Source organism: Mustela lutreola, chromosome 7 (genome assembly GCF_030435805.1).
Source record: "Mustela lutreola isolate mMusLut2 chromosome 7, mMusLut2.pri, whole genome shotgun sequence".
Taxonomy (NCBI): Eukaryota; Metazoa; Chordata; class Mammalia; order Carnivora; family Mustelidae; genus Mustela; species Mustela lutreola.
In genome coordinates, this window is record NC_081296.1 from 74479319 (window position 1) to 74504361 (window position 25043).

At 37.8% G+C, this 25043-nt stretch overlaps 1 protein-coding gene across 1 annotated transcript in view; it reads right to left on the bottom strand.

Annotated features, from left to right (window-relative positions):
• SHC4 (SHC adaptor protein 4) overlaps positions 1–25043 on the bottom strand; it is a 136582-nt gene continuing 111539 nt past the window's right edge. The window contains exons 11-12 of the mRNA XM_059181486.1: positions 9885–10138; positions 1–2445 (exon numbers count right to left, since the gene is read on the bottom strand). Of these exons, the coding sequence (XP_059037469.1) occupies positions 2311–2445; positions 9885–10138 (389 nt within the window). The 3' untranslated portion in view covers positions 1–2310. The remainder of the gene's footprint in view (positions 2446–9884; positions 10139–25043) is intronic.

The following is a 25043-nucleotide window of genomic DNA, read 5'->3' on the forward strand; positions in this document are numbered from 1 at the left end:
TTGTCACAAAGCAATGATCATTTATTTTTTTTTTGAAAAATCATTTACAGGTATTTAGAGACAAATGGATTTCCACTTTAAAACAGATGAAGATAAGCATGTGTCATTAAAATAGCATGCAATCAAATATTTCTTCTATTGTTTCATTTTGTTTTAACGGTGTCTGTGGTACTTGTAAGTTGAGTATTTGCTTACCTAACTACTATAACATTACAGTCAAATACTGATTATCTATGTACCGGTTCATTCTGTGCCAGGATTCATGTACTTCTAGTATCATTTACACTCTCTGCATCTGTTTCTATCAAGAACTTTTTCCTGCAATCCCATTAACACTCCGCTCAACCAATCTTGAGACCACAACCCTGCTCTGTCTCTGCCAGGTGACTAGATCACCCACAAGTTTCTACTATCTATACTCACGCTGACCCCTTTTTGTGGGGACAGATCATCAAGAACCAAGGTATATATAAAACTGATGAAAGAGCCATTATTTCCTCATTGTGTAAAAGGAAACAAACCTACCTAAGCAATCAGTGACACCAGAAGTAGGAGAAAATCATAAACCTTTATAGAGGAAATATTACAGTTCAGTGTTCCTTGATGTCTGATGATTTCTACCCTCCAAAAATTTCTTGTCTTTTACTTAAAACTTAGCAAATATATCACAATTACAAAGATTAAGTTGTATCTACATGGCCAAAATGAGGTGGGGTTAAGGCAACTGTCCAGATTACTCAGGATAAAAAAGCATCCTAAAGCAATGGCCAAGCCACTCTATGCAAAGGCTAGGAAAAGACTGAAGCCGTTTCCTGCTACTCCAAACAACCGAATCCACTTCCACTGTCACTGCTGAGAGCGCGCCAGTGTGTCTGTGTTTGTGATGGAAAGGCTCGGGGTCTCTACTACCTGAATGTTGGTTTCAGTTGTGCCCTTCATTCTGTGAGTACAGGTACAGACTAAAGGAAAAAGCTCCTTTTCACCTTCCTTCTACAAACTGATTATCAATACTGACCCCTAATAAATGGAAAACTTGCTTTTTGTAAACTCATCTTATCTTAGGGCTGAGACGCACCTCTGAATTCACCTAGCCCAAGTCCCTTATTTCATAGATAAGGAAACTGGAGTCCAGGTAGGCTCAGCAGCTGGCTCAAGGTCATATCAAGAGACCTGGCTTGCACTTTTCTCTACGCAACACTAATTACACCATCAGTTTACCAGTGTAACTACATGTGACAAACCTTTCCAGACGTTTCATTCAATGTTTTCCCCCTTCTGCATTTTGTCTGATCATATCTAGAAAAGATGCTCAGGATACAGGTGAAAGACTATGATTCAGTAACAGCCAATCAAGAGGATATTTCCTGATACTTTCAAATAAAATCAGTATTTTAAATAAGAATGAAACCAATTTGAATGTTGAATATGAAGAACATGGGTTTGTCTGTCATGTTTTAAATCCGTGCGTTCACAAGCTTCCTCTGTGTGTAGGGGAAGGGAGAGGGGAAGGAAAGGGGGATAAATACGATGAAATAGAAATGACTGATAGATTTGGCCTCTCTTCAGTTTATGCTATGCTGCATACAAACCATCCGAATAGCAAAGATTGAGAAATACTAGGCCAAAGAATTTAGGCTCCAACCCTTTAAGTAGTAAATGGGACAGGCCAATGAAACAGACCAATGCTTTCAGTGACTTTTGCTTTGACTCTACTGGCCATAGACAGAGTCCAAATTCAACGACAAATTTATTTTAACATTGCAGTGAAAGTGCTACTAAACCGAAAATGTAATAAAGTCAGTAACTATCAAGCAAATTACTTCTTATTTTTGTAACAAGGAAAAACTTCTTTTGGCAAATAGTTCTATAGTTAGAGAATATGAAGACACTTAGAACTAATCTCCCCAATATGAAAATGTCCCCAAATTATCAAGTTGAAAGGCACATACCACTACTGCCCCAGCAGTTCATCCAAGGAGTCTTTAGAATGGGAAAGTTTAATTGTGCTTTTAGCTTGCTATCAATGCAATATGGCCTTAAAAAGTGACATCCGTGCATATGTATAATTTCTTTTCAAAGGGACCAATCCTCTTCTCCTTTTCTGATTTTCACTTTCTGAGGATTGATCTTTGTTAGTTCTTTGTCTTAGAAAGGACAGAGTCCATGATGGTCTTGGAAAAATGTACTTCACAGTTTGTGCTCTAGTTTGTCTCTAAACCAGGTTTGGATTATCTTTTGTGTCCTAACACCACTTTCTTGAAATATCAGTGTGATGGTACTTCCAAATGGTCACTTGCTGGAATGCAAAAGTCATGGATTATTTTCTTTTCTCACTGGTTGTTTAAGGCTTACTTCGCTTCCAGATGAAATGATTGGCAAACTGTTATCCATGTGGTATCTGATAAGATGGCCAACATTATCAAACACATGATCCTTGGTCCTTACCTTGAAAAGGAAGTACAAGTATTGAGGTTAAATGATAATAGTTCTTCCATACGATGTAAACAATCAGGAAAAGAAAAAAAAAAGACACATCCCTGAAGGAGATATTTGGCTGAATAACAAAACAAACAAACAAACAAAAAAAAAAAAAGAAAGAAAGAAAAAAAAGAAAGAAAGGTACCTTTCAGCTCTATATCCCTTAGGAAACACTTGTCTCATTCCCCATTACCGTTTTTGTTTTTTTTTTTTTAAGCAGTTTTCCCTCTCAGAAAAATGATAAAAACTGTCACCCAATCCAAATTTGCAACAACTCTTTTTGCCATATTACTATTTCATGTATCTTGTCACATCACCATTGCTATAAATATTTAACGATATATAGAAGCATGAATCCCAGGATTACAATTATAACCCAGCAAGCAGACTGTTGCCAAAATATCTTGTGTCTGTTCGAAGTAGCCCCTCTGGAGAAGTCCTGCCTCTTCTTGGAGGCTCAACACAAATCCTGTCTCCTTCAAGAAGCCTCGTCAGACCTTCCTAATAGGCATTCATGTCTCCTTCCTGCAGACTTCATGGTAGCCCATTCATAAATATGTTATATGGAACTTCTTGCCTGTTGCCAAAGCAACTCAGTTTCCCTATGCTTGCTTTCTCTTGAGCTTTCTCTCTTGCTTTCTCTCCATCATGACTCCACTGGCCACAATGGACTCCACTCCTTTGTAGTGGGTGGCTGGGAACTGCCCAGCAGCAGGACGTCATGCAGCCAGAGACTAAGGCTTACTTCGCTTTATTCATGCTCCATGAATAAGAATCATACTCCAGAATCATGCTCCATGATTCTGCTACCTCTCTACAAGGGATTTTTTTTGTTGTTGTTGTTCTGTTTAGATATTGGTTTTTAGCATATTAAAGAAAACACAATTTTGGGGAGAATAATTGCCCTAATTTGAATATAACCCTGAATTAGATAAGGGTAATGGTCAATGTTAAAATTTCTTGATCTTGATCACTGTACTATGTCTGTGTAAGAGAACATCCCTACTCTTGGGAAATACACACTCAAGGATTAAGAGGAAAAGCGCACAAGGTTTCCCACTTACTCTCAAATGGCTCCAAGCCTTGAAAACATTTTGATATCCTTCATCTCAACCCCAGCCCATGTCAAATCAGTGGATCAGTCCTGCTAGTCTGTGTTGTAAATTCCAGCTCACTCTGCCCTCCTCTCTGTATTTCTCCTACCTCCATCCTGATTCAGGCTTTCACTAGTTCTTACCTGGAATCCCCTCATTACTTTCGTCTCTAAGCAATCCTGAATACAAATGTCAAGTTATCTTCCAGTGCAGGGATTATAAACTACCCACTCTCCAGCCAAACATACCAGGAGATGTTTTACAGTTTGCTGTGGGGAAAAGGTAGAAGGTGCCCAATAGAGAGTTCTTAAGTATTTTGAATTAAAAATGGGGAGATTACCTATACAAATTTCATTTTGTGGTTTCTTTGGGAAAATCACATCCAGCTACCCTGGACCCTTACTCCAAATGGCAGCAAGTGACCGGAGCTGCGTGTGACTGTCCCTCTTACACAGGACATGCTCTTCCCAGTTCATCATGGCCCCCTGCACTCCATGTGCATTCCACCATTTGCCCAGCTTTACACACTGCAAATAGTGCTGCTGTTGTCCCAGTCACAAGGGGCGTGTGTGTGTGTGTGTGTGGGTGTTTGTATGAGAGAGAGAGAGATAACAAAACCATAACATGAGATCTACCCCCTGAACAAGTTTTTAAGTGTACAACAGTGTAGTTAACTCTAAGCATAATGCCATACAACAGATTACTGTAACTTTTTCATCTTACAAGGCTGAAACCAATAGTCATTAAACAACCACCACCACCTGTTTCTTCCTCCCCACCCGGCCCTGGCAACTATCATCCTACATTCTATTTCTATGAGTTTGACTACTTTTGATACCCCATATAACTGGAATCATGCAGTACTTGTCATCCTGTGACTGGCTTATTTTAATTTTAATTAGCAGGATATTCTCCAGGTTCATTTATGTTGTAGCATATGATAGACTTTTGTCTTCTTACGGTGGAATACTCTTCTGTTGTATACTTGTGTATGTATACATACACACACCACATTTTGTTAATCTATTAATCCATCAAGGGACATTAAGCTTGTTCCTACAACCTGGCTACTGTGAATAAGATGGGAGTGCAAATGTCTATTTAAAATCCTGATGTCAATTCTTTTGGGATAAAAACCTGTCCAATAAATATGAACCATATGGGAATTCTATTTTTAATTTTTTGAGGACAGCCCATACTGCTTTCCACAGCAGCTACACCATTATACATTCCCACTAACAAGGCCCAACAGTTACATATTCTGCATACCCTTACCAAAACTTGTTCTTTTCTGTTTGTTTTTTATAATAATCATCCTAACAGGGGTGAGGTGATATCTTACTGTGAACTTGATTCTACTTCCCTGGTGATTATAGTTGTTGAGCATCTTTTTTAAAATACCTGCTGGCCATATGCAGATCTTCTTTGGAGACATGACTGTTCAAGTTATCTGCCCATTTTTAAATCAGGTTATTTGGGTTTTTTTTGTTATTAAGTTGTAGAAATTTCTTATAGACTTTGAAAATTAACCCCTTACCAGACATACAGTTTGCAAATATTATCTCCCATTCTGATTGTCTTTCACTTTGCTGATTGTTTTCTTTGCTGTGCAGAAATTCTTTAGTTTTACATAGTCTCACTTGTCTGTTTTTGCATTTGCTTGCATTTTTGGTGTTATACCCAAGAAATCATTGTCAAGAGCAATATTATGAAATTTTTCTTTTTCTTTTCTCCTAGTTTTACAGTGTCAGATCTTACATATAAGTTTTTAATCTATTTTGGTTTTTTTTCCTTTATTTTTTTTCTTTAATCTATTTTGAATAAATTTTGGGGTGTGCTGTAATATAGGGAGTCTAATTTTATTCTTTGCATATGGGTATCATTCTCCCAAAACTATTTGCTGAAAGGAGTATTCCTTCTCTGATGTGTATTCTTGGCAACATTTGCAAAGACCATTTGGCCATAAATGCATTGGTTTATCTCTGGGCTCTCTGTTCTGTTCCATTGGTCTATATGTCTGTCTTCATGCCAGTACCATGCTGGTTTGATTACTCTAGCTTTGAAATCAGTAAGTATGATGTCTCCAGCTTTATTTTTCTTTCTGAAGATTGTTTTGGCTTTGTGGTTCCAAATGAATACTAAGAGTGTATTTCTATTTCTATAAAATGATTTTAAAATTTTTATGGAGATTGCATTGAATTTGTAGATTACTTTGGATAATATGGAGGTTTTAACAATAGCAAATCCTCTAATCCATGAACATAGAATGTCTTTCCATTTGTGTCTTCTTTAATTTCTTTCAGTCAGCAATGTTTTGTGGTTTTCAGCTTATAAGTCTTTTGACTCCTTGGTTACATTTATACTTAAGTATTTTATTCTTTTTGATGGTAATGTAAATGAGATTGTTTTCTAAATTTCCTTCTCAGATTGTTCATTATTATTATATACAAATGCAGCTGATTTTTGTATGTTCACTTTCTATCCTGAAATGTTGCTGAAATTATTTATTAGTCATAACAGGTTTTTTGTGGAATCTTTAGGATTGCCTACATATAAGATTATATCATCTTTGAAGAGATAATTTTACTTCTTCCTTTCCAATTTGGATACCTTTTATTTCTTTCTCTTGCCTAATTTCCTGGGAGAGTACTTCCAGCACTATGTTGAGCAAAAGTGGTGAAAGGAAAAACTTTGTTTTTCACTGTGAGTATGGTATTAGCTGTAGGCTTTAAACATATGGCTTTTGTCATGCTGAAGTAATTTCCTTCTACTCCTAGTTCACTGAGTGTAGGGTTTTTTTGTTTTTTTTTTTTTTTTAAATTATGAAAGGGTGTTGGGGCGCCTGGGTGGCTCAGTGGGTTAAAGCTTCTGCCTTTGGCTCAGGTCATAATCCTGGGGTCCTGGGATTGAGCCCCACATTGGGCTCTCTGCTCAGCGGGGAGCCTGCTTCCCCTTCTTTCTCTGCCTTCCTCTCTGCCTACTTGTGATCTCTGTCAAATAAATAAATAAATAATCTTTAATCATGAAAGGGTGTTTAGTTTTTTCAGATGCTTTTTATTCATCTATTGAGATGACCATATGATTTTTATCCATCATTTTGTTAACGTCGTGGGCCACATCAATTGCTTTCTTTGATGAACCTTCCTGGCAATCCAGGGATAAATCCCACTTGGTCATGGTATATGATCCTTTAGTGAACTATTGGATGTGGTTTGCTAGTATTTTGTTAAGGATTTTTACATGTATGTTCATCAGACATACTGGCCTCTGTTTTCCTTTCTTGTAGTGTCTTTTTCTAGTTTTGGTATATGGGTAATGCAGGCCTCATAGAATGGGTTTTTAAGTATTTTTTCCTCTTCATTTTCTTAAAATATTTTATTTATTTGAAAGAGAGAGAGAGAACACGCAAGAGAGCACAAGTCAGGGGAGGGGCAGAGGGAGATGGAAACGCAGAGGGAGAGGGAGAAGCTGCCTCACCGCCGAGCAGGGAGCCCTATGGTAGGGAGAGGTGGATCTCAGGACCCTAAGATCATGACCTGAGCCAAAGGTTGACACTTAACCAACTGAGCCACCCAGGCGCCTCTCCTCTTCATTTTTTTGGAAAAAGTTTAAGAAGCATAGACATTGGGCACCTGGGTGGCTCAGTGGGTTAAGCCGCTGCCTTCGGCTCAGGTCATGATCTCAGGGTCCTGGGATCGAGTCCCGCATCGGGCTCTCTGCTCAGCCGGGAGCCTGCTTCCTCCTCTCTCTCTCTCTGACTGCCTCTCTGCCTACTTGTGATCTCTCTCTGTCAAATAAATAAATAAAATCTTTAAAAAAAAAAAAAAAGAAGCATAGACATTAATTCTTTAAATGTCCGAAAGAATTTATGAGTGAAACTATCTGGTCCTGGACTTTTTTGTGTGTGGGAAGTTTTTGACTAGTGATTCAATCTCCTTACTAACAATTTATTCAGGTTTTCTATTTCTTTGTGGTTCACTCTTAGTAGGTTGTATGTTTTTAGGAATTTATCCATTTCTTCTGGGTTATCCAATTTTTTGGCATATAATTGTCTTAATAATCTCTTATAATTGTTTAATATAATCATTTAATCGTTTAATTTGTCATCAGTTGTAATGTCTCTTCTTTCCTTTCTGATTTTATTTGTTTGAGCCTTCCCTCTTGCTTTCTAAGCCATCTAGCTAAAGATAAGTTTCATGTATCCTTTCAAAACAGCAACTTGTATTTTTGTGGATTTTTTCCTATTATGTTTCTATTCTCTTTCATTTATTTCACTGCAATCTGAAATATTTCCTTTCTTCTGCTAATTTTGAGTTTAATTTGTTCTTTTATAATTCCTTGAGATGCAGAGTTAGATTGTTTATTTGAGATCTTTTTTTTTTTTTTCGGTGTAGACATTTATCACCACATTTATCAACTTCCTTCATATTGTTTCTGCCACATCCCATAGTTCTGGTATGTTGTGTTTTCATTTCCATTTGTTTCCAGATATTTTCTAATTTCCCCTTGATTTCTGTTTTGGCATTTGTTCTTCAAGAGTGTATTATTTAACTCCACTTATTTGTAAATTTTCTCTCTGTCATTAATATCTAGTTTCATTCCACTGTGGTAAGAAAAGATACTTGGTATGATTTCACTCTTCTTACATCTCCTAAGACTTGTTTTTTGACCTGATAGGAGATCCATCCTAGTATTAGTGATCTAACATGTGAATGCTCTGAGTATGCTTGAGAAGAATGTGTATTCTGAGGCTAGTGTATTTGTCTGATAGGTCCATTTGGTCTACACTGTTGTTCAAGTCCTTCTTTTTTTTTTTTTTTTTAAGATTTTATTTATTTATTTGGCAGACAGAGATCACAAGTAGGCAGAGAGGTAGGCAGAGAGAAAGAGGAAGAGAAGCAAAGCAGGTCTCCTGCTGAGCAGAGAGCCTGATGCGGGGCTCGATCCCAGGACCCTGGGATCATGACCTGAGCCGAAAGCAGAGGCTTTAACCCACTGAGCCACCCAGGTGCCCCTGTTCAAGTCCTTCTGACTGGATGTTCTATCCATTATTGAAAGTGGAGCACTGAAATCTCCCACTAATATTGTGTTATTATTTCTCCCTTAAGTTCTGCCAATGTTTGTGTCATATATCTGGGTACTCTGATATTGGGTGCATATACATTTATAATTGTTATATCTTCCTGGTGAATTGATCCTTCTATCATTATATAATGTGCTTCTTTGTCTCTTTTAACAGTTTTTGACTGCTCTCTTTTAGTTATCATTTGCATGGAACATCTTTACCCATCCTTTCACTTTCAGACTATGCATGTCCTTAAATCTAAAGTGAGTCTCTTCTAGACAGCATATAGTCGGATCTTGCTTTATATCTGCTATTCTATATTTTTTGACTGAGAAGCCTAATCCATTTACATATAAACTAATTATTAATAGGGAAAGACTATTACCATTTTGTTAACCGTTTTTTGTCTACGATCATTTCTGTCCCATCCTCTGCCTAGCCATACATTTTTTAATTGGCTTAATGTCATTCTTCTGCTCTGTGTGTTCTTATGCTTCCTTCTCTATGCTCCAAATATACCCCCTTTTAAAATGCTGCTGTCTTTTAAGGTTCATTTTACATGCCAGACCCTGCAAGAAGCATTTAGTTTCCCTCAACCAGAGCACTCCTCTATCACGAGAAACACTATAATGCTTTAGCTGAACCATTCTTACATCATTCATACTTGTGTTATAATTATTTAAGCATCTGGTTTTTTTTTTTAAAGATTTTTTTAAATTTTTATTTATTTGACAGAGAGAGATCACAAGTAGGCAGAGAGGCAGGCAGAGAGAGAGAGGAGGAAGCAGGCTCCCTGCTGAGCAGAGAGCCCGATGCGGGACTCGATCCCAGGACCCTGAGATCATGACCTGAGCCGAAAGCAGCGGCTTAACCCACTGAGCTACCCAGGCGTCCCTAAGCATCTGTTTTTTGAAATCATAAGCTATAAGCACTCTGGTAGCAAGGACAAGGTATGTGATACTGAACAGTGGTCAGCTGTGAATCCTTACACTTCTGTGTTGTAGGTATTCACTTAGTGCTAAACTGAAGTGGGAAGGGCAGAAAGAGCTGCCCTCTACTTGATCCTCTGGGGTGGCTCCCTCTCAAACCCCTCCACTAGCCCCCTTAGTTAGCACTTCCTGCTCCACCTAGCAGGCTCAAGAGAAAGAAAACTCTTAGCTTTAACATGCGACAGGCTTTGGACTAATCACTCAGAATAACCTTAATTAAAACATCCTGCGAAAACCACAAGAAGAAGTCAATGATACCTTGCCTTCGGGATCCACCAGGAGAAGATGCTTTGCCTGGCCTCCCTGTAGTCCACTTAGCACATACTGGCCAGGAGATGTTATACTCTCTCGAACCAGGAAGTCCCCATCCTTTACCAACAGGCTCTCTGCTGCCTTCCTGCTTAGCTTGCCATGGTAGCAGTCTTCATTCCGCAGCTGCTGCTTAATGTGTGGCAAAGAATGTGAGCTGGCAGGCTGGGCTGTGGCACCTGGCTGAACAGTTTCTGGTGCTTCTAGAGTCAAAACATAAATAGGGACATCACCACCTCTTTCATTCATTCACTCATTCATTCGTTCAGCACATCCAACTTGAGGCCCTACTGTGTGCTGCGCACTGTTTAAATAATGCTGCTTCTGGAACAAATGGGGTTTTTGTTTCCAGAACTTCCAACAGGCTTTAATTTAATGGTAGGTCCAAACATTGCCTTTGGCGTCTGTTACCAGGAAAAGCTTGCCCAGGTGCAGTTTTCCTTTCAGATGAGAAATGGAACTGACCCACAAGAACTGCTTACATAACTGCAGAGAGAGGCACATTACGTCCCAGGGGCTGTATGTTAAAGAGAAAGAAGCTTATGCAGACCCAGATCACAGATAACGTCTAAAACATTCCCAAACTCTTTGAAAATGCCTACAGTAACTTCAGACTGGGCCCTCTTTTTGGTATTTAGCTTTTTATTTTTAAACCAAATTACTAATGTGTTTCAGAGATGCTTCTGACCCCAAACTTCAAAGCTATACTGAACCTCACAGCATTCCTATTAAGTGACCACTCTGCTGTTTTTGTCATTCACCTGTGGGGATGAAGCAGAGTTAAACGGGTAAAGGAAGGCAAAACATCAGGAGGCGCGGGTCTCAGGCAGCCCCCCACAGTTCTGCAGAATAAATATTACATAGTGTCGATGGCAGTGGGGAATGAGAAGATATACCAAGTGGCACATAATTGTATTATTGATACCCACAGTGATAATAATTATTGTGTAGTTCCCACTTATCAAGTATGATAGGTACTGCTCAATGCTCTACATATATTATCTTGTTTCATTCTAAAATAGAAATGGTCAGGAAGTGGATTTTAAAGACTAAATGATTTACTTGAAGTCACACCACGGATATGTTGTAAATCTCAGCTTTGAAATGAGATCTATTTGACTCCAAAGTCCAAGTTCTTAATCACCACACACTAAGACCCTTGCCTTGAATGTGAAAATCTTCCAATTTTCAAAATTGGTCTAACCACTCTGCTTCGGTAGTACCTACAATGGTCCCTAGCAGATAGAAGATACACAGCATCTCCAGAAGTAATAACATAAAATTCTTAGGTCTGTATCCAGGTAAAAGTTGTCTGTTTTATATGGCAAATTTACTGGGAAAATAACCACAGAAATCAGACTTCGTCTTTTTAAATGCAAAGGATCTTCTGCATAGAAACAAGCTTTCATCACTATACATGTAAAGGTATATTTCCATGTCCTTATGCAAGGGTCTCACAAATGAGAAATCCTCTAAACTCTAAGTTTTACAACTTACATATGATGATTTCATGAAGTCATTGATACAGGCAACCAGGGCCCTGTAGACATAACCCAATTCTCCCATTAATATGTTACAGTTTTGTCTCTACTTAGGAACTTCTCTCTGGATAGCACAATTATGATGTAGCATTCACAAATATATCTTTTTGAAGATATCTTTAGTCTATATTTCTGGCTGAAAATATTCTCCTCTCCAAACAATCATATCTATCTACTGTTACCAGAAAAAGGCTGAAGAAATGTGTCCAGATCAGATGAATAATAAATGAAGTTAGCCTTCGTGCTGCTAGCTTTTAGGCATAATCGAGAACTCTGATAAGTAACCGTGGACCCATTTCAGTGAGTGAGTGTGTGAGTGGGAGATGCGTGAGTCTGTGTGTGTGTGTGTGTGTGTGTGTGCACGCACGTCGTAATGCATGATGGTTTCCAGTTTATTCTGAGATAAGGGTGGAGAGCTTTTGGACAAGGACAAAACAAAAGAAAAACAGACGTTATATCATCTTGAAAAGACGCAACAGATCATGGGCCAGCCTGAGAGTATGGATAATATTTTCCTAACACAGTTTCCCAAATTAGCACAAGAACAACATACACTGTACTGGGACATTTCAATCATCTAAACCTTTACTGAAAATCTAATTTTACTAAAAGCAGAATATCTGACAGATTTTTAAAAAAATTTTGTTTTAATTTTAAAAGTTATGCATGCTAAAGAAGACATCCAAATGATCAACAGGCCCATGAAAAAGTGCTCAACATCACTTGGCATCATGGAAATACAAATTAAAACCACAGTTGTATACCACCTCACTCCAGTCAGAATGGCTAAAATTAACAAGTCAGGAAATGACAGATGCTGGCGAGGATGAGGAGAAAGGGGAACCCTCCTACACTGTTGGTGGGAATGCAAGCTGGTGCAGCCACCCTGGAGAACAGTATGGATGTTCCTCAAAAAGTTGAAAATAGAGCTACCCTACCACCCAGCAATTGCACTACTGGTATTTATCCTAAAGATACAAATGTAGTGATCTGAAGGGGCATGTGCACCTGAATGTTTATAGTAGAAATGTTCACAATAGCCAAACTATGGAAAGAACCTAGATGTCCATCAACAGATGAATGGATAAAGAATACTATGCAACCATCAAAACCCCAAAATCTTGCCATTTACAACAACGTGGATAGGACTACAGGGTACTATGCTAAGGGAAATGAGTCAATCAGAGAAAGACAGTTATCATATGATCTCTCTGATATGAGCAATTTGAGAGGCAGAGTGGGGGGTCGTGGGGGGCTAGGGAAGGAAAAAAATGAAGCAAGATGGGATTGGGAGAGAGACAAACAATAAGGGACACTTAATCTCAGGAAACAAACTGAGGGTTGCTGAGGGGTGGGGGGGGAGGATAGAGCAGCTGGATTATGGATATTGGGGAGGGTACATGCTATCATGAGTGCTATGAATTGTGTAAGACTGGTGATTCACACACCTGTACCCCTGAAGCTAATAATACATTATATGTTAATTTAAAAAAAAGTTATGCATGCTACTTCTTTAAATCTAGGAAACACAGAGAAACAAAGAAAATTAATCACCTATAGTCCCATCATCAATAGTTTTTACTATTGTACTGCATTACCTATTATCGACTCCTTTCATACATAATGCAGAATTTGAGAAAGATAATAACTTAAATCTAGTTATTTATATAAAATTTCCCTACAGTACATCATTAGTTTTTTTTTTTTATTTCTTTTCAGCATAACAGAATTTATTGTTTTTGCACCACACCTAGTGCTCCATGTAATACGTGCCCTTCTTAATACCCACCACCTGGCTCCCCCAACCTCCCACCCCACCCCCGCCCCTTCAAAACCCTCAGGTTGCTTTTCAGAGTCCATAGTCTCTCATGGTTCACCTACCCTTCCAATTTCCTTCAACTCCCTTCTCCTCTCCATCTCCCTATGTCCTCCATGTTATTTGTTATGCTCCACAAATAAGTGAAACCAACATCATTAGTTTTTGATGCAGTGTTCCATGATTCATTGTTGGTAACTAAAATAACATAATACAAAACTTATTAAAAAATAAAATAAGGGGCGCCTGGGTGGCTCAGTGGGTTAAGCCGCTGCCTTCGGCTCAGGTCGTGATCCCGGGGTCCTGGGATCGAGCCCCGCATCGGGCTCTCTGCTCAGCAGGGAGCCTGCTTCCTCCTCTCTCTCTGCCTGCCTCTCTGCCTGCTTGTGATCTCTCTCTGTCAAATAAATAAATAAAATCTTTAAAAAAAAAAATAAAATAAAATAAAATAAAATAAAATTGCCCTACAAAATTTAATAAGTTATTGACTTGATATAACTAATAACATATTTTCTCAGAAGTAGTGGAGGTTAAGGAAGCAACAAGAAAGGCTGTTCTGTATTTAACTGAGACCTAAAAAAGAAAAAAAAAAAGTGATAGGAATGATGGAAGAAAGTAATCATGTCACTTGGAGTTCCTATGGCAACTGAAGACATATTATTCACAATCTGAAATTCAGCAAAGTTCAAGATAGATAAGAATATCTACACCCATAAGCATCTGACGGGTAAAACCTTAGAGAGGAGGCTTATGGCTTACAGGAGAAAAATAACGTGACGTGCAAAATCAGATTAAATAATTACAAGTAATTCCAATGATTAAAAAATGAGACATTTAAAGAAACCAATCTGAACTGTGAAGGTAGCATATTGACACACTCAATTTTAAAAAAGCACATGTAATTAGGTATTTTGGGGTAGTGATGATTATTTTTTTTTTAAAGATTTTATTTATTTATTTGAGAGAGAGACAGGGAGAGAGAGCATGAGCGAGGAGAAGGGCAGAGAGAGAAGCAGACTCCCCGTGGAGCTGGGAGCCCGATGCGGGACTCGATCTCGGGACTCCGAGATCATGACCTGAGCTGAAGGCAGTTGTCCAACCAACTGAACCACCCAGGCGTCCCATAGTGATGATTATTATATCAGCAAAGGACTGTAAAAAATTAGGTGTCCATTAGTAAGGGAATGGTTATATAAACTATGATGTATTCATACAACAGAATACTATAAAACAATTGAAAATAACAAAGGTTTGTTAATCCAACATAGGAGGACATATATATCTAAAGCAAATATTAATAGTCTTGAAGGGAGAAATAGCAACATAGTAATAATAGGGGACTTCAATATCCCATTTTCAACAATAAATAGATCATCCAGACAGAAAATCACTAAGGAAACATTGGACATAAACTACACATTAGACCAGACTGACTCAACAGACATTTGCAAAACATTTCACCCAAAAGTAATAGAATATATATTCTTCTCAAGCACATTTGGGACATTTTCCAGGATAAGTCATATGTTAGGCTACAAACAAGCCTTAATAAATTTTAAAAGAATGAAATAATATCAAGCATCTTTTCTGACCACAATGATATGAAACCAGAAATCAATTACAAGAAAACTAGGAAATTTGCAAATATGTGAAAATTAAACACCATGCTACTAAACAACAAATGGGTCAAAGGATAAATCAAAAAAGAAATCAGAGAACATCCTGAGAGAAATGAAAATGAAAATACTACATACCACAATTTATGGGATGCTATCAAAGGCAGTTTGAGTTCAGAGCAATTAATACCTATATTAAGAAAAAAGAAAGATCTCAAATAAACAACCTAACTATACACCTCAAAGTTACTCTAAAATGAACAAACTAAGCCCAAATTTAATATAAGAAAAAAATATAAAAGATCAGAGCAGGAATAAATGAAATAGAGAGTAAAAAGATAACACATAATATGCAATGAAAATAAGAAAAACAAAATAAACAAACTCTTAGCTAGACTTACCAAGAAAAAAAAAAGGACTCAAATGAAATTAAAAATGAAAGGGGAGACATTACAAGTGACAACACACAAATACAAAGGATCGTAAGGGACTACTCTGAACAATTATATGCCAACAAATTGGATTACCTAGAAAAATGGATAAATTCCTAAAAACATACAAACTACCAACACTGAATCATGAAGAAATAGAAAATTTCAACAGATGAATTAATAGTAAAGAGACTGAATCACTCATCAAAAACCTCCCAGCAAAGAGAAGTCCAGAACCAACTGGCTTCACAGGTGAATTTTACCAAACATTTAAAGAGAAATTAATTCCAATCTTTCTTAAACCCTTCCAAAAAATTAGGAGGTAACACTTCCAAACTCACTTCACAAGTCCAGCATTACCTGATACCAAAAACAGACAAGGATACCACTCATACACATACACACATACACACATTACAGGACAAATCCCTGATGAACATAGATGTAAAGTCCTTAAGCAAACCAAATTCAACAACACTTCAAGTTGATCAAAGAAAATAATCATACACTATGATCAAGTGAGATTTTAGGGATATGGGATCGTTCAACATCTACAAGTCAATCAATGTGACACATCACATTAGTGAAGGATGAAACCAGGTGATCATCTCAGAAGATGAAGAAAACTATTTGACAAAATTCAACATCCACTCATGATAAAAGCTCTCAAGAAAGTCAGTGTGGTGGAAATGTACTATGACATAATAAAGACCATATATGACAAGGCTACAGCTAACATCATGCTTATCAGTGAAAAGCTGAAAGCTTTTCTTCTAAGATTAGGAAAAAAGGATGCCTACTCTCTCTATTTTTATTCAATATAGTATTGAAGGTCCTTGCCAGAGCAATTAGGCAAGAAAAAGAAATAAAGGGCATCCAAATTGGACAGGAAGAAGTAAATCTGTTTCTATTTGGAGGTGACATAATATATATAGAAAACCCTACAGAGTACACACACAGACACACACACAGACACACACACACATACACACACACACACACAAAACCCATTAGAACTAATAAATGAATTCAGTAAAGTTGTAGGATACAGTCAATCTATGAAAATCATTTGTATTTCTATATACTAATAAACTCTCAGAAATAGAGATTAAGGAAACAATCCCAGTTACAATAGCATAAAATATAATAAAATACCGGGGCACCTGGCTGGCTCAGTCCAAAGAATATGTGACTCTTGATCTAAGAGTTGTGAGTGCAAGCCCCACACTGGGTGTAGAGGTTATTTAAATAAATAAAACCTTTTAAAAATAATTTTAAAATACTTAAGAATAAATTTAAGTAAAGGAGTTAAAAATCTGTATACTGAAAACTCTAACACACTGATAAAAAAAAAATTGAAGAAACAAATAAATGGAAAAATAGTCTGTGCTCATAGATTGGAAGAATTAACATTGTTAAAAAGTCCATAATACCAAAAAACAATGTACAGATTCAGTGCAATCCTTATCAAAAATTTTAATGGCATTTTTCACAGAACTAGAACAAACAAAGCTAAAATTTGTGCGGAAGCACAAAAGGCTTCAAATAGTCAGAGCAAACCTGAGAAAAAAGAACAAAGCTAGAAGTATCATATTCCTGATTTCAAACTATATTTCACAGCCAGAGTAATCAAAATAGTGTGGTATTGGCATAAAAACAGACACATAGATCAATGAAGCAGAATAGGAAGCCCCAAAATACACCCACACTTATATGGTCAATTAACTTACAACAAAGGAGCTAAGAAAATGATAATGGGAAAAGGATAATGTCTTTAATAAATGATGTTGAGAAAACTGGACAGCCATATCCAAATGAATTAAATTGGACCCGTGTCTTACACCATACACAAAACCAACTCAAAATAGATTAAAGACTTGAATATAAGACCTGAACCCATATAACTTCTAGAAGAAAACATAAGGTGTAAGCTCCTTGACATCAATTTTGACAATGATTTTTTGGATTTGACACCAAGAGCAAAAGCAACAAAAGCAAAAATAAAAACGTAAGGGCCACATCAAAAAAAAAATCTGCACAGCAAAGGAAACAATAAACGAAACAAAAGACAACCTATGGAATAGGAGAAAATATTTACCAATCACTGATCCGATAAGGGGTTAATATCTGAAGAACACATACAACTCCGTGGCAAAAAACCCCCAAACAATCCAATTAAAAAATGATCATAGGAACTGAATAGATATTTTTCTAGAGAAGACATACAAATGGCTAACAGGTACATAAAAAGGTTCTCAACATCACTAGTCATCAGGGAAATGCAAATCAAAACCATAATGAAATAACACCTCACACCTGTTAGAGTGGCTCTCATCAAAAAGATGGAAGATAAATGTTGGCAAGGATGTGAAGGGAAAAAACCCTCATGCCCTATTGGTGGGAATGTAAATTGCTGCAGCTCCCATGGAAAATGGTATGGAAGTTCTTAAAAAAAACAAAAAGTAGAACTACTGTAGATCCAAAGGAACAGAATCACTATCTCAGAAAGATACCTGCTCCCCCGCATTCACTGCAGCATGATTTACAAAAGCCAAGATATGGCAACAAGCTAAATACCACTGATGGATCATTGGATAAGGTAAATGTGATTGGTTGATTTTACACACACACACACACACACACACACACACACACACACACACACATGAATATTATTTATTCAGCCATAAAAAGGTAGGAAATCCTGCCATTTGCAACATGGATGGACCTTGGGGGCATTATGCTAAGTGAAATATGTCAGACAGAGAAATACAAATATTGCATAATCTCAGTTATATGTGGAATTTAAGAAAAATTCACAGAAACAGAAAACAGACTGATGATTGCCAAAGGCAGGGAATAAGGGGTGGGAGAAATGGGTAAAGGGAGTAAAAAGTTACAATCTTTCGGTTATGAGATAAATGGGTCCTGGGGTTGTAACCTACAGCCTGCAACTATAATTAATGATACTGTGTTGCATATTTGAAAGTTGTTAAGACAGTAAATCTTCAAAGTTCTCATCACAATAAAAGAAATTTTATAACTATGTGAGGTGACAGATGGATACCACACTAAAGTTAGTGTGTTAATCATTTTACAATATATACATATATCAAATCACTAGTACAATGTTATATGTCAATTACATCTCAATAAAACTGGAAAAAAGAAAATAATAAGGCTATTACAAGTTCATTTGGACAAATCTCTAAAATGGAAGAGTGAAGTAAGTAAGTATAGAAAGGGGTTATCATAACCTCTAAGGGGCTATAACTTTATTTTTAAAGGAGATAGATAGACGATAGGTAAGTAGGAGACAGATGGATAGTTATGAGTAAGTATGTAGATAGATATATATTTTTTTAATTTAATTTTATTTTTTCAGTGTTCCAAGATTCCTTGTTTATGCACCACCCCAGTCCTCCATGTTCACTTGCTCTCCATGCTCTCCTTAATACCCACCACCACACCTCACTATGCATTAACATTCTGGTCATAATCAGAAGAAACTGTTAATATCTAAGGAGTTGAAGCCAGTATTGTAACTTAAGGAGGTACATTGTATGTTATTTTTTTATACTGTGTTTGGATTTCTTCCATGAGCACTTGGGTTACTTTTGAATTTTTTAAAAAAAATCTATTCATAGAATAAAAAATGTATACAAATGTCAGGATAGTCATACAACTGAAGATAAATTCAGAAGAGGAATTAAATTGGTGAGAAAAGTGTCAGGCCTGCGGAACGATTCTGTTTTCTGTTGTGGGAAGAAAAGCTTACCTCTATCTCCCACAGCATGTGAAAATGACTCCATCTCTGATTGTAAGTAGTTAATTCTCTTCACTGACAGTGGTTTTATTTTACAAAGTTGCTGTGAACGCTGACTTAGTCAAAACCGAAACACTGTCCACAGGAGAAATGCAGGGTCAGGTTCCTCCAAGCCTCAGGTCAGTACATGTTCATCAATCAATAAATACATAACCTTGTTTTATGTGTGTTCCTGTTTAAAGACTCCTTATTTCGTATATACTGTTGACTCAAGAACACTGAACTTACAGCCAATGGATGCCTGAATAAAGCTTATCTAATATGTGGATTTTCTCCATCAGGTACATCGCAACCTTCTGTTCTTGGGAACAATAGACAGCACTTCAGCACAACACTCGGAGATTATTTTACTTTTATAAAAATTTTTATTTTTTAAAAGACTTTATTTATTTGAGAGAGAGAGAGAGTGAGAGCGAGCATGAGAGGGGAGAAGGTCAGAGGGAGAAGCAGACTCCCCATGAAACTAGGAGTCTGATGTGGGACTTGATCCCAGGACTCCAGAATCCTGACTTGAGCTGAAGGCAGTTACTTAACCAACCAAGCCACCCAGGTGCCCCTTGGAAACTATTTAAAGAGCAAAATCATTAACAAATAGCACAAAAATGCAAAATATGCGGCACTAAATGGACTGCAAAAGGATACCTATTTACAATACGAGAGCTGGAATGAGGAGGCAGAGTGTTACCTTATTTGACCTTAGCTGGAAAAGTGTGCATTGGGCAACTCAAATTCTTTCTTGCTCTGTGCATGTCTACATATGACCACAAGAGTGCCATGAGTATTTTGGGGTTACAAATACATATTAGCAAGTAAACAAGTTCTCCAATACGGAATGCATGCACTATGAGAAATGACCATACATTTTTTATCAATATGGGATCTTGAGTACATGTGTGAAAATTACAAAATGGGATTTAACTGCATTATTGAGGGGAAAAACACATTCACCTCTACAAAGTACTTAAAAAGTTGGTAGAAAAAGATATTAACATATAATGTCAGTAATAAGTGAAAGTTTGAGATAGTACCCACTGAAAAAATTATTTGTAATATAAAGAAAGAATTATATGTCTATTAAGTTATATTACAAAGCCCTACTAATTAATATACTGGTATAAAACAGGTAAGTAGGGGATTAGAAAAAGTATAATAAAGGCTCAGAAATATATCCACATACATAGAATCTAGCCTAATGGAGAGTGACATTAGAGAAAGAGGAGATACTTAGTCAATGGTTTTTGCAAAATTGGATCACTTACATAGGCAAAATGAAGTTAGACCCCCCCTACCTCATAGAAAATATAAAGTCCATGTGAAGTAAATATTTTATTATGGAAAAAGACTATAAAGCCAATAGAAGAAAAGATAGTACAAGCTGGATATAGAAGAGAACATTTAATTGAGAGTACAAAGAAAATATAAAAAAGATAAAAATGGAAATCAATGAAACAAAATAGAAAGCAATAGCGAAATGAAACCAAAACCTGGGTCCTTTAGAAAGATTAATTAAATTTACAAATCTCAAAGAACAGTAACCAAGAAGAGAGAACACAAAAATTACCAACAGGAAAGTGAGAAGGCATCCTTCAGGCAATAGGAAGCTAAGAAAGGAACATTGCGGGAAAGTTCACGAGGAACTGATTCTAAGCAAATACAGGAGAATCCTACTGAGTTTTTAAGGAAATGACATTGCCAATGAATCACAATCCCTCCTTGTCTATGCCTTTTTGGCTTCTAAAGCAGACTCCAATTTATCAAGCCCACACCCACAGAAAATAGGTTGCAAAAAGTGGTGACACCCCCAAGAAAGGCACTTTCTCCATCATTGCCTTTAGATGCGTCCGCAGAGCATAATGGCTAGAACAACCCAGAGGACACAGTCCAGACTCACAGATAGCAATGGACAAGGAGACTCCTGTCCTAAAGCTGAACCAGAGTCCAAGCAAGTAATTTTCTCCAATTCCAGCTCAGGGAGTCTTCACAATTACTGCTTGATGGGATTTGGTCATTGCTATGTACCAGTGACCCCTGTGTCTTGGATGCTTCCCTTTAGCGCATGTAGGTTTTTTTTATGATGGTTATCTTATCCCTCTTTTCACCACTAATTTTGGGTGTGGGAGGGTACAGACAATTTGGCAAATAATAAGGATCCCCATCCAATCTTGATTGAGAGGACTTCATCCAGGTATCATGGGTTTTAAGCTGAAAGCTCTAACTGTATGAGATATTTGCAAGGTCTCCCTTTGGGAGAGGGCAAGTATGAAAAGAACAGCTCATGGATAGGCAGGCAGGCAATTGTGTACCGATACCTGTTCTCCCTCGCATGATGTTATAGAGTTCCTAAGCTGTAGCTGGACACATAGCCACCCTGCCAGAACAACTACTCTAGCTCCTTTGAAGCTAGGGCTGACCACATGTCTAAGCTGTGTGGAGGGCAGGAGAATAGAAATGATGCCTGCCTTCCATTTCTGGGCCCATACTTTCCAAGGAATGTGTGCACACTCTTCTTGTCTTTCTTTCTTCCTACTGGCTGAACACTCATGTGATAGTAGGAGCCCAAGCTTATAGACCAGAGACCAAAGACCTTAAGCCAGATAAAAGATCTCAGGCTGTACTGAAACTCAGGCCAGAGATGCAACATCTTAGACCAGCGATGCAAACCAGGTATTGAGAATGACAAAGCAGTCTCACCAGTCCTGTACCACCAATCTGTGGGCTACAGGGAAAGTAAATTTTGGTGTTTTTTTACACTATTATATTGAGGGAGTTTCTTTGTTATGACTGGCTCTACTGGGACAATAAATTGGTACACAGATTAGATTGTGTCAATACCAGTGATTTCCTTCTGCCACATTTGATAAAAATAAAGATTGTATGGAACTTTTCTTACATTGGTGGCATGATAGGATGCACTGGGAGCCTGGGAGCCATGCTTGAGAAATACTAGGTTCATGTCTCTGGAGTTGGTTTTGTTTTGTCTTACTGAACTAATCAGTAAGCTTCTGTCTGGAAAATGGAGGCTAAGTAGGTCTAACGAAGCTAACCAGGGTGTTTGAGGAAGTAAGGAAAGAGATAGCACGAAACATTATGGAGAAAAAAAGTGTATTTAAGACATTTTGCAGAAAAGTATGTATAAAGTTATCCCCACTCCATCTTACTTCATTTTTATTAAATCAATATTATTTATACTTTTGGAGCTGGAATTAATTTTTTTGGAGAGAGCAATGGTAGCAAGAAGCCCAGGAGGGCTATGGAACATTATAGCCTAGTAGGAAATAAAAAGTAAAAAATACCAGAAGCCTAAATTATTAAACACACTGCTGCCAATGCAGGGAGAGGCAAAAGGATGAAAAAAGAAGGCTAAAATCAGTGAAAACACATTTTTGATAGTACAGTTTTGGACAAAAGTGACTTTATTTACTTCCAACTAATGACAGGAATGTTATTATAGATTGATTTTTACCTTGAATTGTCTATGGCAAAAGGCAATGTTTCTTTGCTTAAATGACACAGATTTTTCCCCTTATGCTGTGCCTTTTATTCCAATGGCTTATTCATTCCATAACTGGAGGCTTTTATCCACCCATTTTGCACATCCGCTCAGTCCTCTCCTCTCTGGCAACCATCGGTTTTTTTCCCCTGTATTTATAGGTCTAATTCTGCTTCTTGTTTGTTTATTCATTTGCTGTCTTTTTAGATTCCACATATGAGGGAAATCACACAGGATTCGTCTTTCTCAGTCTGACTTATTTCCGACTAAGCATAATGCTCTCAACGTCCATCCATATTGATGTAAATGGCCCCATCTCATCCTTTTTTATGGCTGTGAATTTTTATGGCTGTGTAATAATATTCTCTCTCTCTCTCTCTCTCTCTCACACACACACACACACACACACACACACACATACACACACACACACACCCCTTCCTCATCTATTCATATATCGATGGACACTTAGGTTGCTTCCATATCCTGGCTGTTTTAAAGATTTCTAACATTAGAGATTTGTTTATAAAGAAACTGCAGTTATGAATCAATGAATATCCCAGATCACCTAATTTGGGGCACCCAATAAATGACTTTTCTAATAATACACTGGTGCTCCGAGAAGTCCGTGAAATGGAAGCTATCAAGTATATATTCTTAGCAAGTTACTTCTGAGGTCCAGAAACTTCTTTCAAAAAACAGTCCCTCTAACAAATACTGCCTTATCCACACTAGTCACTGAACACTGAACAGTTAAATTCACTGCAGAAATATGAATCAACTGTATATCCCATCATCCGTGACCCGAGATACCCTCTGTGGTAAACACGGAGATGCGCTACCCAGATAACTGGGTAATTGTTAGCTTCGTTGTAACTACTTAGCCTCCATTTTCCAGACAGTGAAGGACCAAGTGCCCCAGATGTCAACAGCCAGCCTGCAGCTGACTGCCCCTTCAGGCTCTGCCTTACCAGCAGAATGCTTCCTTGCCCAAAGGCTTGCCCTCCTTCATGCAGCCTCTACCTAAAGATTGAGACAAGTGGGATAAAAGCCCAACCCTTTGGGACCAGTGTGGGACAGCTCTGATGGGCCCCACATACTCTCAGTAGGGTTGGCTGAGGCTCTGTCTGGACTGCTTCTCCTTCTGCCTAAGCCTACTGGCTCCCCCTCCCTTCCTGATAGTGATCCCAATAAAGACCCCACAGGCCCAAACCCCATCTCAGTGTTTGCTTCCAAAGAATCCAACCAGGTTGTCTGGGTGCCAAGACGGGTCTTAGAAAGCTTGCAAGAAGGTGGCTCACTTGTCATGTGGCTGGCAATGAGGACCTTTGTTTCTTAGTTTAGGAGTTAAGATGGTCTGGTGAAGTCCGGGTTCAGCAATATCTCCTTCAAAATTCATCTTGTCTTTGCTCACACTAGCTGGAAAGTTGCCCTTGGCAGTCTGGAGAGACTTCCTCGGCTAGCAAAAGGGCTTTCTGAACAACTGGTTCTCCATCCTTGGAGTGAACCAAATTTGGCTCACCCAAATTTGAACCCAATAGACTTTAATATTTTACAAAAAGCATTTTTTGGTTTACTCATTTTTTAATTGATTGTAGGCTTTTTGTTTGTTTTGCTTTTATTTATTTATGTTCCTATTCATATATTTACCCCTGGAAGCAATTTAGCAGGAAAATGATGTTTGTCTTACTGTATTTTACTCACAGGCTATGGTTGAAGAAAGGAGCCATGTTATTTTAGTGCTGTATAGACGACTTAACAAGGAGTTTTGAAATGAATAAAAGTAAAATCATCACCAAGCAGAGCCAGATAATGGTCATTGTTCCTAATGCAAACCAACAAATTCAAAATCATATCCTGGCTTTGACAGTCCTTACTTCAGCAAAAGTACACAGGAGAAACCAAAAGTTGAGAGCCATTAAAGTATCTGAAAAGATTATTCAAAATCAAAGTCCCCAAACCTTGAAATCCATAACATCTCCACAATTAACTATGGTATAAGACTGAGGTAAGAATCCTTTTCATTCCCTGAAAATGAGGCCAATGAAACAGACTTCCTGAAAATGAGAGACAGTGTAGTGGGTTAAATAGTGGCCCCCCAAATGATATGTTCAAGTCCTGATCCCTAGTCCCTGTGAATGTGGCTTCATTTGAAAAAAAAGGGTCTTTGTACGTGTAATTAAATCAAGGATCTCGAGATGAGATCTTCCTGGATTTAGGGCCCACCTAGAAGAGAAAGGTATTGTCCTGGAAGACACAGGAGGGAGAGGTTTGAGACATAGAGGTGAAGGCCATGTGAAGACCGAGACAGAGACTGATGTGTCTACAAGCCGAGGAACACCAAAAATTGCCAACAGTCACTAGAAGCTGGGAGAAAGGCATGGAATG